The sequence below is a fragment of the Molothrus ater genome, chromosome 30 (genome assembly GCF_012460135.2).
Source record: "Molothrus ater isolate BHLD 08-10-18 breed brown headed cowbird chromosome 30, BPBGC_Mater_1.1, whole genome shotgun sequence".
In the NCBI taxonomy this organism is placed as follows: Eukaryota; Metazoa; Chordata; class Aves; order Passeriformes; family Icteridae; genus Molothrus; species Molothrus ater.
The window spans coordinates 1,930,786-1,944,814 of NC_050507.2; the positions used below are offsets into that span (position 1 = coordinate 1,930,786).

Here is a 14,029-nt window from a genome sequence, read left to right on the forward strand (position 1 = left end):
TTTGGGGTGCCCTGGGATGTTTGGGGTACCCTGAAGGGTATTTGGGGTGCCCTGGGGGTGTTTTGGGTGCCCTGGAGTGTTTGGGTGCCCTGTGGGGTTTGGGGATGCCCTGGGGGTGTTTGGGGTGCCCTGAGGGGTATTTGGGGTGCCCTGTGGGGTTTGGGGATGCCCTCGGGGTGTTTGGGGGTGCCCTGAGGGGTATTTGGGGTGCCCTGGGATGTTTGGGGTACCCTGGGCGGTATTTGGGGTGCCCTGGGGGGTATTTGGGGTGCCCTGGGGGGTGTTTGGGGTGCCCTGGGATGTTTGGGGTACCCTGAAGGGTATTTGGGGTGCCCTGGGGGTGTTTTGGGTGCCCTGGAGTGTTTGGGTGCCCTGTGGGGTTTGGGGATGCCCTGGGGGTGTTTGGGGTGCCCTGGGGTGTTGGGAGGTGCACTGGGGGGTATTTGGGGTGCCCTGGGGGTGTTTGGGGTGCCCTGTGGGGTTTGGGGATGCCCTGGGGGTGTTTGGGGGTGCCCTGAGGGGTATTTGGGGATGCCCTGGGATGTTTGGGGTACCCTGGGCGGTATTTGGGGTGCCCTGGGGGTGTTTGGGGTACCCTGGGCGGTATTTGGGGTGCCCTGGGGGTGTTTGGGGTACCCTGGGCGGTATTTGGGGTGCCCTGAGGGGTATTTGGGGTACCCTGGGCGGTATTTGGGGTACCCTGGGGGGTCCCTTCGGGGTCCCTCTTGATTCCGGTCCGGTTCCCGTGGCGGGGGGGTCACGCTCGGGGGGTCTCGGTGGGGTTCGGCTCGTTCCGGTCCCATCCCGGCTCAGCTCCACCGGGGGCGGGGGGGGGGACTCGGTACCGATCCCGCCGGGCTGGAGGAGGGAGGCGGCGGTCCCGGCTCCGTTCCGGGCGGTTCCGGTGATCACGGGAACGGTTGGGAGGGGGGGGGATGCCCGGTGCGCGCGGATTGGCGGCGGCGGGGGCGCAGGGCGGGGCCGGCCCGGTGCAGCCATGACGTCACCGCCGCCGCCGCCGGTCCCGCCCCGGTGCCGGTGCCGGTGCCAGCCCCGGCCATGCCGCCCCGGCCCCGCCGTAGCCCCCGGTGAGTCTCCGGGGCGGGGGGGACCGGGGGGGGGGGAGGTTGGGGCCGCTCCTCGGGGGTACCGGAGGCGTGGGGGGGGGGGCGGCATCGGTGGCCTCCGGGCACCGGGAGGGTGGGGGGGGATCCCGGGGGAGCGGCGGGGGTGGCCCGGTGGGTGGCGTCCCGCGTGTCCCCGGTGCGTCCCCGTTGTGTCCTCGGCTGTCCCCGCTGTCCCCGGTGCATCCTGGGGTGTCCCCGCTGTCCCCGGAGCATCCCGGATGTCTCGGAGGTGTCCCCGCTGCGTCCTGGCTGTCCCTGGGGTGTCCCCGGTGTCCCCAGTGCACCCCGGCTGTCCCTGGGGTGTCCCCAATGTCCCCACTGCATCCTGACTGTCCCTGGGGTGTCCCTGGTGTCCCCAGTGCACCCCGGCTGTCCCTGGGGTGTCCCCAGAGCATTCCTGGTGTCCCCAGGGCCACCAGTGCATCCTGACTGTCCCTGGGGCATTCCTGGTGTCCCCAGTGCATCCTGACTGTCCCTGCAGTGTCCCCAATGTCCTCACTGCATCCTGACTGTCCCTGGGGTATTCCTGGTGTCCCCAGTGCACCCCGGCTGTCCCTGGGGTGTCCCCAATGTCCTCACTGCATCCTGACTGTCCCTGGGGTATTCCTGGTGTCCCCAGTGCACCCCGGCTGTCCCTGGGGTGTCCCCAATGTCCCCAGTGCACCCCGGCTGTCCCTGGGGTGTCCCCAGAGCATTCCGGCTGTCCCCAGGGCCACCAGTGCATCCTCACTGTCCCTGGGGTGTCCTCAGTGTCCCCAGTGCATCCTGACTGTCCCTGGGGCATTCCTGGTGTCCCCAGGGCACCCCGGCTGTCCCTGGGGTGTCCCCAATGTCCCCAGTGCACCCTGGCTGTCCCTGGGGTGTCCTCAGTCTCCCCAGTGCACCCTAATTGTCCCTGGGGTGTCCCCAGTGTCCCCATTGCACCCCGGCTGTCCCTGGGGTGTCTCCAGAGCATTCCAGCTGTCCCCAGGGTCACCAGTGACCCCTGACTGTCCCTGGGGTGTCCTCAGTGTCCCCACTGCGTCCTGACTGTCTCCAGGGAGTCCCCAGTGTCCCCAGTGCATCCTGACTCTCCCTGCAGTGTCCTCAGTGTCCCCAGTGCACCCTGACTGTCCCAGGGGTGTCCCCAGAGCATTCTGGCTGTCCCCAGGGTCCCCAGTGAACCCTGACTATCCCTGGGGTGTCCCCAGCGCATCCCAGCTGTCCCTGGGGTGTCCCCATTGCACCCTGACTGTCCCTGGGGTGTCCTCAATGTCCCCATTGCACCCCGGCTGTCCCTGGGGTGTCCCAGTGTCCCCAGAGCATTCTGGCTGTCCCCAGTGTCCCCCTGCACCCTGACTGTCCCTGGGGTGTCCCCAATGTCCCCAGTGCATCCTGGCTGTCCCTGGGGTGTCCCAGTGTCCCCATTGCACCCAGACTGTCCCTGGGGTGTCCTCAGAGCTGGCTGTCCCCAGTGTCCCCCTGCACCCTGGCTGTCCCTGGGGTGTCCCCAGTACACCCCAGCTGTCCCCTGTGTGTGTCTCTGCTGTCCCCACCACATCCTGACTGTTCCATGCAGTGTCCCCACCGCATCCCTGGCTGTCCCTGCATGTCCCTGCCCAGCTGTCCTCGATGTGTCCCCGCAGCCTGAGGCCATTTCTCTGGCACATCCCACTTGTCCCCGGTGTGTCCCGGCTGTCCCCAGGGTGTCCTTGCTGTCCCAGAAGGGCTCATCGGGGTTGGGGACACTCGGGACCATCACCCCTGTCCCTGGATTGTCCCCAGGGTGTCCTTGCCTGGTGCATCCTGGCTGGCCCTGGACTGTCCCCAATGTTCTGGCTGCCCCCAGAACGGCTCAGTGGGGTTGGGGACACTCGAGACTGTCACCCCCTGTCCCTGGACTGTCCCCAGGGTGTCCTGGCTGCCCCCATAGGGGCTCAGTGGGGTTGGGGACACTCGAGGCTGTCACCCCCTGTCCCTGGACTGTCCCCAGGGTGTCCTGGCTGTCCCCAGGGTGTCCTTGCTGTCCCTGCTGCATCCTGGCTGGCCCTGGACTGTCCCCAGGGTGTCCTGGCTGCCCCCATAGGGGCTCGCCAGGGCTGGGGACTCTCGGGGCTGTCACCCCTGTCCCTGGCTCGCCATGGGGACCCTGGTGTGGGGGTCAGGGCCAGGGCCAGCCCGTCACAGCCACGCTGGCACGTCCAGGGCTGCGGTTTGTCCCCTCGCCGTGTCCCCACGGGGCAGCGGGGACAGAGTGTCTGGGGGGACACTGGGGAGGGGACACGGGCTCTGGGTGGCCCTGGCAGTGCCGGAGCCGTGTCCCCCTCCCCACAGGGACCCTCCCGCGCAGGGCCCCGCGCTGGGGGAGGGGATGGCCTCGCTGTCCATCTGTCGGGGCCCCCCCGGCTGTCCCCGCCGGGGGCTTGGGGGGGCCGCGGGCCGCTCTTCCCCTCCAGACGGAGCCTCACTTCCCCCCGTGACGCAGCCGGAGCCGCCGGCCCCGGGGCCGCTTCCTGCTCGGGGGGGCGGCCGAGGGGCCCACGGGCACCTCAGGGACAATGGGGACCCGCGGGGGTTCGCCCCACGGGCTGCGGGGGACGGGGACAGCACGGGCGAGGTGTGGCCGTGCCCCCCCAGACCTTCCCCTTGTCCCTCCATCACCCCCAGATCCTCTTGTTGTCCCCCGCAGCCCCCCCAAATTCTCCTCTTGTCCCCTCCGGTCTCCCCCGTCCTGCCGAGCCCCCCCCCAGGGGTGAACCGGGGACGCGCGGCCCCGTGTGAACCCCAAAACCCCAAACCTCCCCCTCGGGGGGTGGAAGCCACGGCCGGGGGTCCCGGCTCGGCTCCGCTCCCGCAGCCCCGGGGGCTCCCCGAGGGGTCCCGGGGGTCCCGGGCAGTCCCTCCGGTGGGTGCGGAATGCCCTGTGGGGACCCCTCCGTGCTCTGCCCCGTCCCTCCGGTGTCACGGGGGGGTTCCCGGTGCTTCCCCTCCCGGGATGGTTCCCGTTGCCGCTGCTCCCGGGGGCCTCAGCGCCGGTTGCCCGGGGCTGGCGCTGGCGGAGCCGCGCACCGGGGGAGGCGGTGGCTCCATCCCGGCTCCTCCCCGGCCGCGGCCGGGAAGGCGGAGCCGCCGCCGCCGCCTCCCAACAATAGCGCGGCCGGGCCGGGCCGGGATGGAAACGCCGCCGTCGCCGGGACCGGCCCCAGGGCCGCTCTGAGCCGCGACTACCGGCGCTACCGGGAGCCCCGGGCGTGAGTACGGAGCGGGACCGGCGCTCAGCGGAGGGACGGAGGAAGCCCGGGGTGGAGCGGGGGGTGTGCGGCACTGGGGGGGGCCCGTTTGGACGCCCGGGGGTCCTGTGCGCACCGGGGCCGCGCATCCCGGTGCTCCGGGGCCGGGGTCAGTGCCGGGGCTGCTGCGGATCCCGGTAGCCCCGGGGTGCTGCACATCCCGGTGCCCCGGGGCTTCTTGTGCCGATTCCGGTCCCGGTGCTGCTGCACATCCTCGTGACCCGGTCCCGGTTCTTGGGGCACGGCGGTGCCCCGGGGCTGATGCCGGTGCCGCTCCCGGTGGTGCTGCACATGCCGGTGCCCCAGGGCTGTTCCCGGTGCCGGTCCCGGGCGTGCTGTGCCGATCCCGGGGCCGATCATTCCCCCGTAGCACCGGGAAGGAAGGGGGCAGCAGGAGGGGAGGGGTCAGGACTCGGCCCTGCAGGCTCCATCCTCTTCCTCAGCCCGGTTCTCCCTGGCAGGTGACACCGCACAGGTCCGGGGCTGGGGACATCCAAAGCCAGGTAAGAGAGGGCCGGGCTGTGCCGGGCCTGGGGGCGCCTCAGGCCGGGCTCTGCAGGGTCTGGCGGTGCCTCAGGCCAGGAGCCACCAGCCAGGGGCCAGCAGAGGGCCCGTGGTGATTCGTGTCCCCCGCAGCAGCAGCGATGTCGGAGAGCGTGGCCGAGGCGCCGGGAGCCGGGAGCCCCGCGGCGCTGGGGGAGACGGGCACCAGCCATGAGCTGCTGCAGCGCCTGCGGGAGCTGGAGGTAGGTGGGGATGGCAGCACCAGGACGTGGCACCACTGGGCAGCTGTGCCAAGAGCCAGGCCAGTGCCACAGTGCCGGTTTTTCATGGCCCTCTGGGGCAGCCCCATCCTGCTGTGTGTGGCACCAGGAGATAGAGAATCTGCTCGGTGCCACGGGGATGTGCCCTGAGCTGTGCCCTGAGCTGTCCTTGCTCTCTTCTAGGCAGAGAACTCAGCCCTGGCCCAGGCCAATGAGAACCAGAGGGAGACGTACGAGCGCTGCCTGGACGAGGTACTGGAGAGCATGGCACACACTCAGGGCACCTGTGCCCACCTGTGCCCACCTGTGCCCACCTGTGTGCTGGGCAGGACCCTCCCTGTGCCCTGTGCCCCCACCCAGACCTCCCTTCTCCTCCCCAGGTTGCCAACCACGTGGTGCAGGCACTGCTCAACCAAAAGGTGGGTGTCAGGAGGGTGCCAGGGGTGGGAGGATGCTGAGGGGTCCCGGGGGTCCTGGCTGACCCCCAACACCCCGGGCAGGACCTGCGTGAGGAATGCATCAAGCTGAAGAAACGCGTGTTCGAGCTGGAGCGGCAGAACCAGGTGCTGAGCGACCTCTTCCAGCAGAAGCTGCAGCTCTCCACTGGCTCCCTCCCTCAGGTGTGCCTGGGGCTGCACTGGGGGCTTGGGGGGGGTGGGCATGGGGCAGAGCCCCCCCAGAGCTTAACCCAGCACCTCTCTGCTCTCCAGCTGCCGCTGCACCCGGTGCCAGTGGCCCCGGATGTCCCAGTGACCCCCCAGCCCAGCTCTGCTGAGCAAGAGCCCCCCCAGCTGCTCCCTGGCCTCTGTCTGTCCCTGCCCGAGGTGGGTGTCAGTGTTCCCAAGCCCTTCCTGTCCCAGTGTCCCCTCTCTGGGCAGTGTCACCCCCTTCTCCATTGTCTTTTCCCAGTGTGTGTGTGTGGTGTCACCAGGCCTGTGACACGTGGCTTCCCAGGCCCATGGTGTCCTGTCCTGTCCCCCCACCTGGATCTGTGTCCCCATCCAAGTGCCTATGGCACTTTAAACAGGGTCCCTGTCCCTGTGGTCCCTGTGGTGTCACCTCTCCAGGTCCATGGTGTCCACCTCCATCTGTGATGTCTCTGGCTCCAGAACCCATTGCCCCAGATGTCCCTGTCCCCATCATGTCCCCATCCCAAAGCCTCTTGTGTCCTCCTCTGTGTTTCCAGAGTGTCCCCCTCTGCTACCAGGGGGGCTCAGTGCCAGGTGCTCACAGGGTGACGGTGCCCTGTCCCCACAGGTGCTGCCGCCGGTGCCATCGGGCAGCCCTGGCCTCAGCCCCGGTGCCCCTCCCCTGGATGCCCTGTCCCCATTCTTCAAAAAGAAAGCCCAAATCCTGGAGGTGCTGCGCAAGCTGGAGGAGACAGACCCTCTGTTGGGCCCCCCCCCAGCCTCCCCTGGCTCCCCCGAGCCCTGCACGGCCCTGGCTTGGCCCCCCTGCCCTCTGCGGGGCCCGGGGGCTGCGGGGGCCTGGCGGGGCACCGAGGGCAGCCCCTGCTCCTCCCCCGAGGAAGCGGGGCCGCCTCGGGGGGCTCTGCTCAGCGCCTTGGCCGAGCGGCTGCTGCGAGGTGAGGGCGGGGGCTGCTGCCGGCGCAACGGGGAAGCCCCCGGGGGCCCCCCCCGGCAGCGGCGCGGGGAGCACCCCGCGTTCCTGGGACTCTACACTGCGGGCGAGGAGAGCCCCGAGGGCGGCTTCACCCCCATCTCACCCGTCCCCAACCCCCTGCCCTCCCCCAGCAAGGTGCTCAAGCTGCCGCCCCCCCCTCCCGCGGGGCTGCGCCTCAGCCCCCAGCTCGCCCACCCCTCCAAGATCCCGTGTCGCGGCGCCCACCCCGAGGCCTCCCCGGTGCTCAGCCGCCGCCCGTCCCCCGACGCCGCCCCAGAGCCCGGTTCCACCGAACCCCCCGCCTTCCCCCACAACTTCGAGGCGGTGGAGCAGCCCCCCGGACCCCCGGCACCGGCGGCGGGCGGGGAGCGGGCGGCGGCGTCCCCCCCCAGCTCCCGCCGTGGCACGGGGGGCTCGGCCCCCTGCCGCCGGCCCGGCAAGAAGCCCCCCGAGCCGGGCTACCTGCCCTTCAAGGAGCGCCTGGCAGCCCTGGGCAAGCTGCGGGGCGCTGAGGGCCGAGAACCGCCCGGCCCGGGGCGGCCCGAACGGGGCCATGGGGCCGAGCTACGCCCCCCACCCCGGGGGGGTTTGGGGGGCAGCTTGAAGCACCCCGAGCCAGCACACGGCGCCGAGCCCCTGGCTCGCTGCTACTCCTCCGGTTCCATGGGGGACCCCGGTAAAGCGGGGGGCAAAAGCCGCCCTGGAACCGGCCGGACCCCCTCCCGGACCCCCCCCACGCCCCCCGCCAAAACCTCCCGCAGCCCCCACGGCAGCCCCACCAAGCTGCCAACCAAGGCGGGCAAAGCCGCGGGGGCACCGCGGGGCGAGGAGCAGCCCGTGGGCGCCAAGGCGGGCGGGGGTCCCCACAAAACCCCCGCAGACCCCGCGGAACCCACGGGGCCGACGGCGAGCGGCGCGGGGCACTCGGCCATCGAGGAGAAGGTGATGAAGGGCATCGAGGAGAACGTGCTGCGGCTGCAGGGGCAGGAGCGGGCGCCGGGCGCCGAGGCCAAGGGCAAAGCAGCGGGGCTGGCGAGTTGGTTCGGGCTGCGGCGGAGCAAACTGCCCGCGCTGAGCCGGAGAGGGGACGGTGGGCGCGGGCGTGAGTGGGCTGGGACCCCCGCACCCCTTCGCCGAGAGGTCAAGCTGGCAGCCCGCAAGCTGGAAGCCGAGAGTCTCAACATCTCGAAGCTGATGGAGAAGGCGGAGGATCTGCGCAAGGCGCTGCGGGAGGAGCACGCGTTCCTGCAGGGACTGGCGCTGGAGAAGGGGCGTCCCCGTGGGCCCCCGAGAGGCCCCGGCCCCCTCCCTGTGATGTACCAGGAGGTGACGGCCGAGACCTTCATGCAGCAGCTGCTGGACAGGTGAGCTCCCAGCTGGCTGCCCTCGGGGTGAGGGTGAGGGTGGGGTGTCCCCCTGATCACTGCCTCCCCACAGGGTGGACGGCAAGGACGTCCCCTACGACACCCGCCTGGAGCACAAGCGGGAGCTTTGTGACCTCCGGAGGGTCCCCCCCGACGCCAAAGAACCGCGGCTGTGCCGCCCGCCCCGCAACGGCATCGTGGGACACCTGCGGGAGCCCTCGGACAAGGTGAGGACCCCGCAGGCCTCGGCTCCGGGGGGACCCCGCAGCCCTTCAGCCTCTGCATCCCCGCAGGTGCCCGACGTGGCGCTCCGGGATGAGCTGCCGTCCGACGAGAGCCTGTCCGAGTCGGGGACCGGGCAGCATTTCGCCGGTGAGGGGGTGATGGGGAGCTTAGGGTGGAGAGGGGGCACCGGAATGGGCTCCTCGACTCATCCGTCCCCGTGTGCCGCAGCCTGCGGGTCTCTGACGCGGACACTGGACAGCGGGATCGGCACCTTCCCACCCCCCGATTATGGGGGGGTCCCCGCCAAGAGCACCCCCAAACCGCGGGGCCGCCCGGAGCCGCTGCCCGGGGCCGTGCCGGCCGCCGTCACCAAAGTGCCGCGCAAGGCCCGGACGCTGGAGCGGGAGGTGCCGAGCGCCGAGGAGCTGCTGGTACCGGGAAAACACCGGAGCGGCCCGGGCTGCCGCCTCCCGGCGCCCCCCAGCTCGCACGGGCACCGCGCCGCACCCCAAGGTGGGTGAATCCCGCCTGTGCCAGGGTGTGCCCACCCTCGGGGGCTCACGGGGGGGAGATGGGGGTGTGGGGACCCCCCCCTCCCCGGGTCAGCGCTGTCCCCGTTGTTCCCGCAGACACCGGGGATGAGGCCAGGAAGCCGCGGCGCGTCCAGCAGAGCAAGAACTGGACCTTCCCCAACGCCAAAGCCTGCGGTGCTGCCGACCCCTTCGTGTGCCCACCCGGGGGGCTGGAGGGGCTGCATCGGCCTGTGCAGGTAAGGGCAGCTTGTGGGACCCTGGAGTAGCCCAAAACCTTGGGGTGGGGTCCCCAAAACTCCAGAGTAAGGACACTGAAACTCTGGAGCAGGACCCCAAAACCGTGGCAGAGGGACCCCAGACCTTCCTGCCCATCCTGTGGGGATGAAGAGGATGTGGGGGGAGCACTTCCCAGAGTTCTGTGGCCTGCGGTGGGGGGGATTTAAAGTGGCCCTGGGTGGGGGGGCACAGAGGTTCCCCACCACAGGGGAGTGACAGGTGTGGTGTCTGTCTGTCTGTCTGTCATGAGACCCTCCTGTCTTTGCTGTGGGGATGAAGCCACGGGGAGAGGACGTGGGGGGAACGCTCCCCGGAATTCTGTGATCCTGTTGCCTACGGTGGGGAGGATTTAAAGTGGCCCTGGGTGGGTGCAGAGTTCACTCCCCAGAGTTCTGTGATCCTGTTGCCCGCGGTGGGGAGGATTTAAAGTGGCCCTGGGTGGGTGCAGAGGTTCCCCACCACAGGGCAGTGACAGGTGTGGTGTCTGCCACAAGCAACCCCCCCTGTCCACGCTGTCCCTCCCCAGGCCCCCGTGTGCAGCCCGGGGGGGCATCGAGGGGCATCCCCGGAGGTTCCCCCACCTCTGCCCCCCGCCCTGAGCGCCAGCAGCAGCCGGACCCCCAGCGCCTCGGACGTGGGGGACGAGGGCAGCACGGAGGCGCGGTCCCGGGATGGAGGGCACGGCCCCGCCGGGCTGGAACACTCCGAGTCCCTCAGCGATTCGCTCTACGACAGCCTCTCCTCCTGCGGCAGCCAGGGCTGAGCCGCCCCGGCCCCGCTCCCGCGTCTTCCAGCCCGTCCCCGCCGCTCCCCGCTCCTGCTCTGAGGGTGCTGCCCGGGCTGGGAGTGTCCGGTGTCTGTCGCTCCCTCTCCCGGCTCTCTCCGATGGTGCTATGGCCCTGTACAGCCCCTGCCGATGGGTTTTTAACTCAATAAAGCCACCCCCTCCCCTGCCCGGGTTATTTATACACGTGGTGGTGGTGGTGCTGTTGTTGTTGTTGTGTCCCCCGTGCTCCAGGGATGGGAGGACGGACGGACAGATGGAAAGAGGGGGACAAAAGTTTGGAGTCTGAGCGATTTATTGAATCATCCCGGTGTACAAAGAGCGGAGATGGCGGGACTGGGAGCGCTGGGAATGCCCCGTCCCCACGGCCCCCTCCCAGCACACGTTCATTTCTTGGCACTGGTGCTGAAGGGGAGGCTCCACCAATGAGTTTGGCTGAGGGGGGGTCCCACCAACGACCCCCCAAGGGCTGGTTTTGGGGCCTCACGGCCTCTTGGGGAAAGGTGACACCCCAGGTGGGGCTGGGGACAAACCTCGGAGGGAAGAGGACACAATGGTGACCACTCCAAGGGTCACAAGGCTGGGGGAAAACCAAGGGGAGCCAAACTCCAGCAGGATCCACAAATTGGCTGGTTTTTAATCAAAAAAAAAAAAAAAAAAAAAAAAGCTGAACAAGAGAAAAACCCACGAGGGTGCAAAAGCTTCTGGCTGCTTCCTCGGCAGCAAAGCGCAGCCCCTTTAATGACAGAGAGGGACGGGAGGGGACATGGGGACACAGGGGTGGCTCTGCCTCGGCCCAGAGCCTCTTCACTTCTTCTCCTTCTTCTTGTTCTGCAAGAGGAGAGTGGCCAAGGTCACCATGGGCTCTGTCCCTCTGTCCTTCTGTCCCCCTGCCCTGCCCAGGGCCCCTCACCCACCTCATTCATGCCCAGGATTATCAGGAGCTCCCGGAAGATGTTGACAAAATCCAGGAAGAGATCAACGCAGTGCCTGGGAAAGAGAGGGTTGGAGGCATGGATGGATGCTCAGGGAGGGCCACCCTGCCCCTTGTGTCACCCCCCTGTGTCCCCAGCACCCACCAGATGTAATCCTTGTCCCCGCTCTCCGCCTTCTCGATGATGAGCTGCGTGTCGAAGAGCACGAAGCCACACATGATCATCAGGGCCACGTACAGGTGGGCCTGTGAGGGGTAGATTGGCATCAGTTGGGGACTGTCCCCTCCCTGCTGGTGTCACCTGTCTGCCTGCCCATCCTCAGCAGGGCGGACTCACCGTGAAGAGCCAGGTGGATCTCACAAAGGCGTTAATCAGAGAGGAGAGAAGCAGCAGGGTGAGGCCGGAGAGCAGGAAACCTGGAGGGTGAGGGAGTCAGGGCCAGGTTTGGGGAGACCCTCCCCACCAAAGTGGGGGTCCCCAGCCCTCCCAGAGCCCTCCCCAAAGCCCCTCTCACCTCCTAGGTAGAGGTAGCTGCGGCGCCGGGCGTACAGGGCGCTCAGGGAGAAGCAGGCAAAGATGGTGGCAGTGCCCAGGAAGGCGGTGGGGATGATGCTGGGGGCAAAGAGAAGGGGGTCAGAGGGTTTTGGGGGGCATCAGGGGGGGTAAACAGGATCTGTGTGGCAGCTGGAGGTGGGGGATGGGGTCTTTGTGGGGGGGTCTTCTACCTGGGGTTGACGGAGATGCACATTTGCAGGAGGGGTCCCAGATTGATGCCTGGAAGGACAGAATTGGGTGGCACCAGAGCCATTGTGGGGGGCTTCATCCGGCCCCTCTGCAGGATTTGGGATGCCTTGGGATGTGGGGGGAGTCCCCAGTGCCCACCTACCTGTGAGGAAGGCAAAGCCAACCAGCATCCCCAGCCTCTTCTGCTCGGTCTCACGGTTGTGAGGGGTGGCTATGAGCCAAATCATCAGCCCCAGAGCCCCCAGGCCAGTCAGGAACCCAAACTGGGAGAGGGAGAGACAGGTGAGGGCTGGGCACTGCCTCAACAGGGTGCTGCAGGGCTGGGGGTGCCACCTGCAGCCCTTCAAAGGTCCCTCACCTGGAAAAGGTGGGTCACCACATTGATGTAGGCGCCCGCAGCTGCCACAAACATGCAGATGGCAAAGCTGCCATAGACCCTCTTCAGGTGCTCCTGGGTGGAGACTGAGCTGTGGGTGAGGAGGAGGAGGGTGGTGAGGTGGGCAGGGAGGGCTGGCACAGCCCCCCTGAACCCCCTGCCCTGCCCTTGTGTCACTCACATGTGGGAGAACTTGAAGAGGGCATCGAAGTTGATGCTGCGGTCAAAGACGTTCATGGTGCCAGGCTGGGATGGGCCCAGGGCCGCTCCACGGGGCTGCAAACTGCCAGGGGAAAGAAAGAAAGAGGGGTCAGCAAGGACCTGGAGCCCACCCAAAGCTCCCAAACCTCCCCTAGGATCTGGAGCCCACCCAAAGCTCCCAAACCTCCCCTAGGAGCTGAGACCCACCCAAAGCTCCCAAACCTCCCTCAGAAGCTGAGAGCCCACCCAAAGCTCCCAAACCTCCCCTAGGATCTGGAGCCCACCCAAAGCTCCCAAACCTCTCCCAGGAGCTGAGAGCTGCCCCAAAGCTCCCAAACCTCCCCTAGGAGCTGAGACCCACCCAAAGCTCCCAAACCTCCCCCAGGAGCTGGAGCCCACCCAAAGCTCCCAAACCTCCCCCAGGAGCTGAGTGAGAGCCCAGGAGCTGCTCTGGAGCCTTCCTTGTCCAGCTGGTGCAAGCCCAGCCGGCTGTTGCAGGGCCAGGGAGCCCTGGGGTGTTGCAGGGCTGTTGCAAGGCCAGGGCAGCCCTGAGGGATCTGCAGCAGAGCTGCTCTGGGGCCAGGGGAGCTCCCGAAGGCGTCGTGGGAGCGCTGCTGGCAGCTGGAAACGTCTTTGTGCCAGGTGACTATTAGTGCCCGTAATGACGTCCCCAGAGGTGGCTCTGGCAGCGGGAGGCTCCCAGCAGGGCCTCCTCCTCCTCTTCCTCGCCCTCCTCCTCCTCCTCCTGCTCCTGGTCCAGCCGGCTCGGCCGGCTCCGTCCCCTGTGGCACCTGCCCAGCCAGTGGCAGGAGCCAGGTGTCCCCAAGGGATGGAGGGGACAGAGCACGGCCCGAGGGGGAGCGGGGCGGACGCTTCAAGGAGCCACCCAGGCGGAGAGGAGGCTCCAGGAGAGGAGCCCCACGGTGCCACAGCAGGGCACGGGCACGGTGACACCGGGTGGCACCGGAGCGCTGCCACCGCCGGGCTGGGGAAGCCCCAGGTCAAAGGGCGAGGAGCCGTGGGGACAGTCCCGGGCAGGGTGTTCGTGACACGGCTGGGACAGGGCTGTGACAGCCGCCCCAACGGGGGGTGGCACCCTCCGGCCCCGGTGACCGCCGGTTCCACCGGGCAGGCCCCGAGCCGCGCTCCCCGCCCCCAGCGCCGCTTTCGCTGCTGCCGCCCCTGGACGGCTCCAAGCGACCTTTACCCCCCCGCCCCGGCCGGCGCTGCCCGTTCCTTCCCCGCTCCGCCGCCCCGCTCCCCTCCCGCTCCTCCCGTTACAACCGGGCCGAGCCCCCGAGGCCCAACCCGTGCGCGCCCCCCCCCCCCGCAAACGGGGCCTGGTGGGGGCGGGACCCCCCGGGCCGCTCGGGATGGGCTCTGGGGGTGCTGTGGGGGTCACCCGGCCTCTGCAGGCGCACCGGGACCACCGGGGATCCCCCGGGGCCGCCCCGCCCGCGCCCCCCGCCCGCACCTGCGCCGCGTCCGCCGTCCGTGCCAGGCCGCGAGCTCTGCGCCACGCCCCCGCCGCTCATTGGCTGAAAACCCTGCGGAGTCCCGCCTCCCTACTCATTCTATTGGCTGGCGTCACCGCTCGGGGCGGGGCTGGTCTCGAGCCGCCGTCACGGTCCGGGCCGCGCCCGAGCGCCGCCGTTGGAGGGGCAGAGCCCGCCCCCGCGCGCGAGCGCGGCGCTGATTGGTCAGCGTGGGCGCGGCCCGGCCAATGGGAGCGCGGCGCTCGCTGCCGGCGTTCGGGCGCCCTCCGGTGGCGCCGCCGCCCTGGAGGGCGCCCCCTGGTGGAGGCGCCG

At 69.1% G+C, this 14,029-nt stretch overlaps 2 protein-coding genes across 9 annotated transcripts; one reads left to right on the plus strand and one right to left on the minus strand.

Annotated features, from left to right (window-relative positions):
- Positions 1 to 1,014: 1,014 nt before the first annotated feature.
- NCKAP5L (NCK associated protein 5 like) lies at positions 1,015 to 10,149 on the plus strand. Of its 7 annotated transcripts, XM_036399959.2 has the most exons (13): positions 4,212 to 4,361; positions 4,858 to 4,899; positions 5,033 to 5,142; positions 5,344 to 5,412; positions 5,541 to 5,579; positions 5,661 to 5,780; positions 5,871 to 5,984; positions 6,418 to 8,147; positions 8,221 to 8,374; positions 8,441 to 8,519; positions 8,601 to 8,885; positions 9,002 to 9,141; positions 9,708 to 10,149. In XM_036399959.2, exons 3-13 carry the CDS (start codon positions 5,041 to 5,043, stop codon positions 9,942 to 9,944), a joined length of 3,069 nt encoding a protein of 1,022 aa, XP_036255852.1. In that variant the 5' UTR covers positions 4,212 to 4,361; positions 4,858 to 4,899; positions 5,033 to 5,040; the 3' UTR covers positions 9,945 to 10,149. The 7 variants fall into 7 exon arrangements, with proteins under 7 accessions (XP_036255848.1, XP_036255851.1, XP_036255846.1 ...); XM_036399955.2 differs by lacking the exon at positions 4,212 to 4,361 and adding an exon at positions 1,015 to 1,088 and having other exon boundaries at positions 8,221 to 8,519; XM_036399958.2 differs by lacking the exon at positions 4,212 to 4,361 and adding an exon at positions 1,015 to 1,088 and having other exon boundaries at positions 5,036 to 5,142; positions 8,221 to 8,519.
- Positions 10,150 to 10,242: 93 nt separating this feature from the next.
- On the minus strand, positions 10,243 to 13,778 carry TMBIM6 (transmembrane BAX inhibitor motif containing 6). Of its 2 annotated transcripts, XM_036399962.2 has the most exons (10): positions 13,696 to 13,778; positions 12,202 to 12,303; positions 12,003 to 12,111; positions 11,787 to 11,907; positions 11,626 to 11,674; positions 11,415 to 11,512; positions 11,237 to 11,316; positions 11,045 to 11,145; positions 10,883 to 10,955; positions 10,243 to 10,796 (listed from the first exon to the last, which is right to left on the minus strand). In XM_036399962.2, exons 2-10 carry the CDS (start codon positions 12,255 to 12,257, stop codon positions 10,773 to 10,775), a joined length of 711 nt encoding a protein of 236 aa, XP_036255855.1. In that variant the 5' UTR covers positions 12,258 to 12,303; positions 13,696 to 13,778; the 3' UTR covers positions 10,243 to 10,772. The 2 variants fall into 2 exon arrangements, with proteins under 2 accessions (XP_036255855.1, XP_036255854.1); XM_036399961.1 differs by lacking the exon at positions 10,243 to 10,796 and having other exon boundaries at positions 10,820 to 10,955; positions 13,696 to 13,761.
- Positions 13,779 to 14,029: the final 251 nt, after the last annotated feature.

Excerpts from the sequence above, each read along its gene's own strand:
- TMBIM6 (XM_036399961.1), bottom strand. The coding sequence starts at position 12,257 with ATGAACGTCTTTGACCGCAGCATCAACTTCGATGCCCTCTTCAAGTTC. Across the intron at positions 11,317-11,414 it reads CAGCTACCTCTACCTAGGAG|GTTTCCTGCTCTCCGGCCTC; the intron begins GTGAGAGGGGCT and ends CTCACCCTCCAG. Across the intron at positions 11,146-11,236 it reads GATCCACCTGGCTCTTCACG|GCCCACCTGTACGTGGCCCT; the intron begins GTGAGTCCGCCC and ends TACCCCTCACAG.
- NCKAP5L (XM_036399955.2), top strand. The coding sequence starts at position 5,041 with ATGTCGGAGAGCGTGGCCGAGGCGCCGGGAGCCGGGAGCCCCGCGGCG. Across the intron at positions 5,143-5,343 it reads AGCGCCTGCGGGAGCTGGAG|GCAGAGAACTCAGCCCTGGC; the intron begins GTAGGTGGGGAT and ends GCTCTCTTCTAG. Across the intron at positions 8,520-8,600 it reads GACCGGGCAGCATTTCGCCG|CCTGCGGGTCTCTGACGCGG; the intron begins GTGAGGGGGTGA and ends CGTGTGCCGCAG.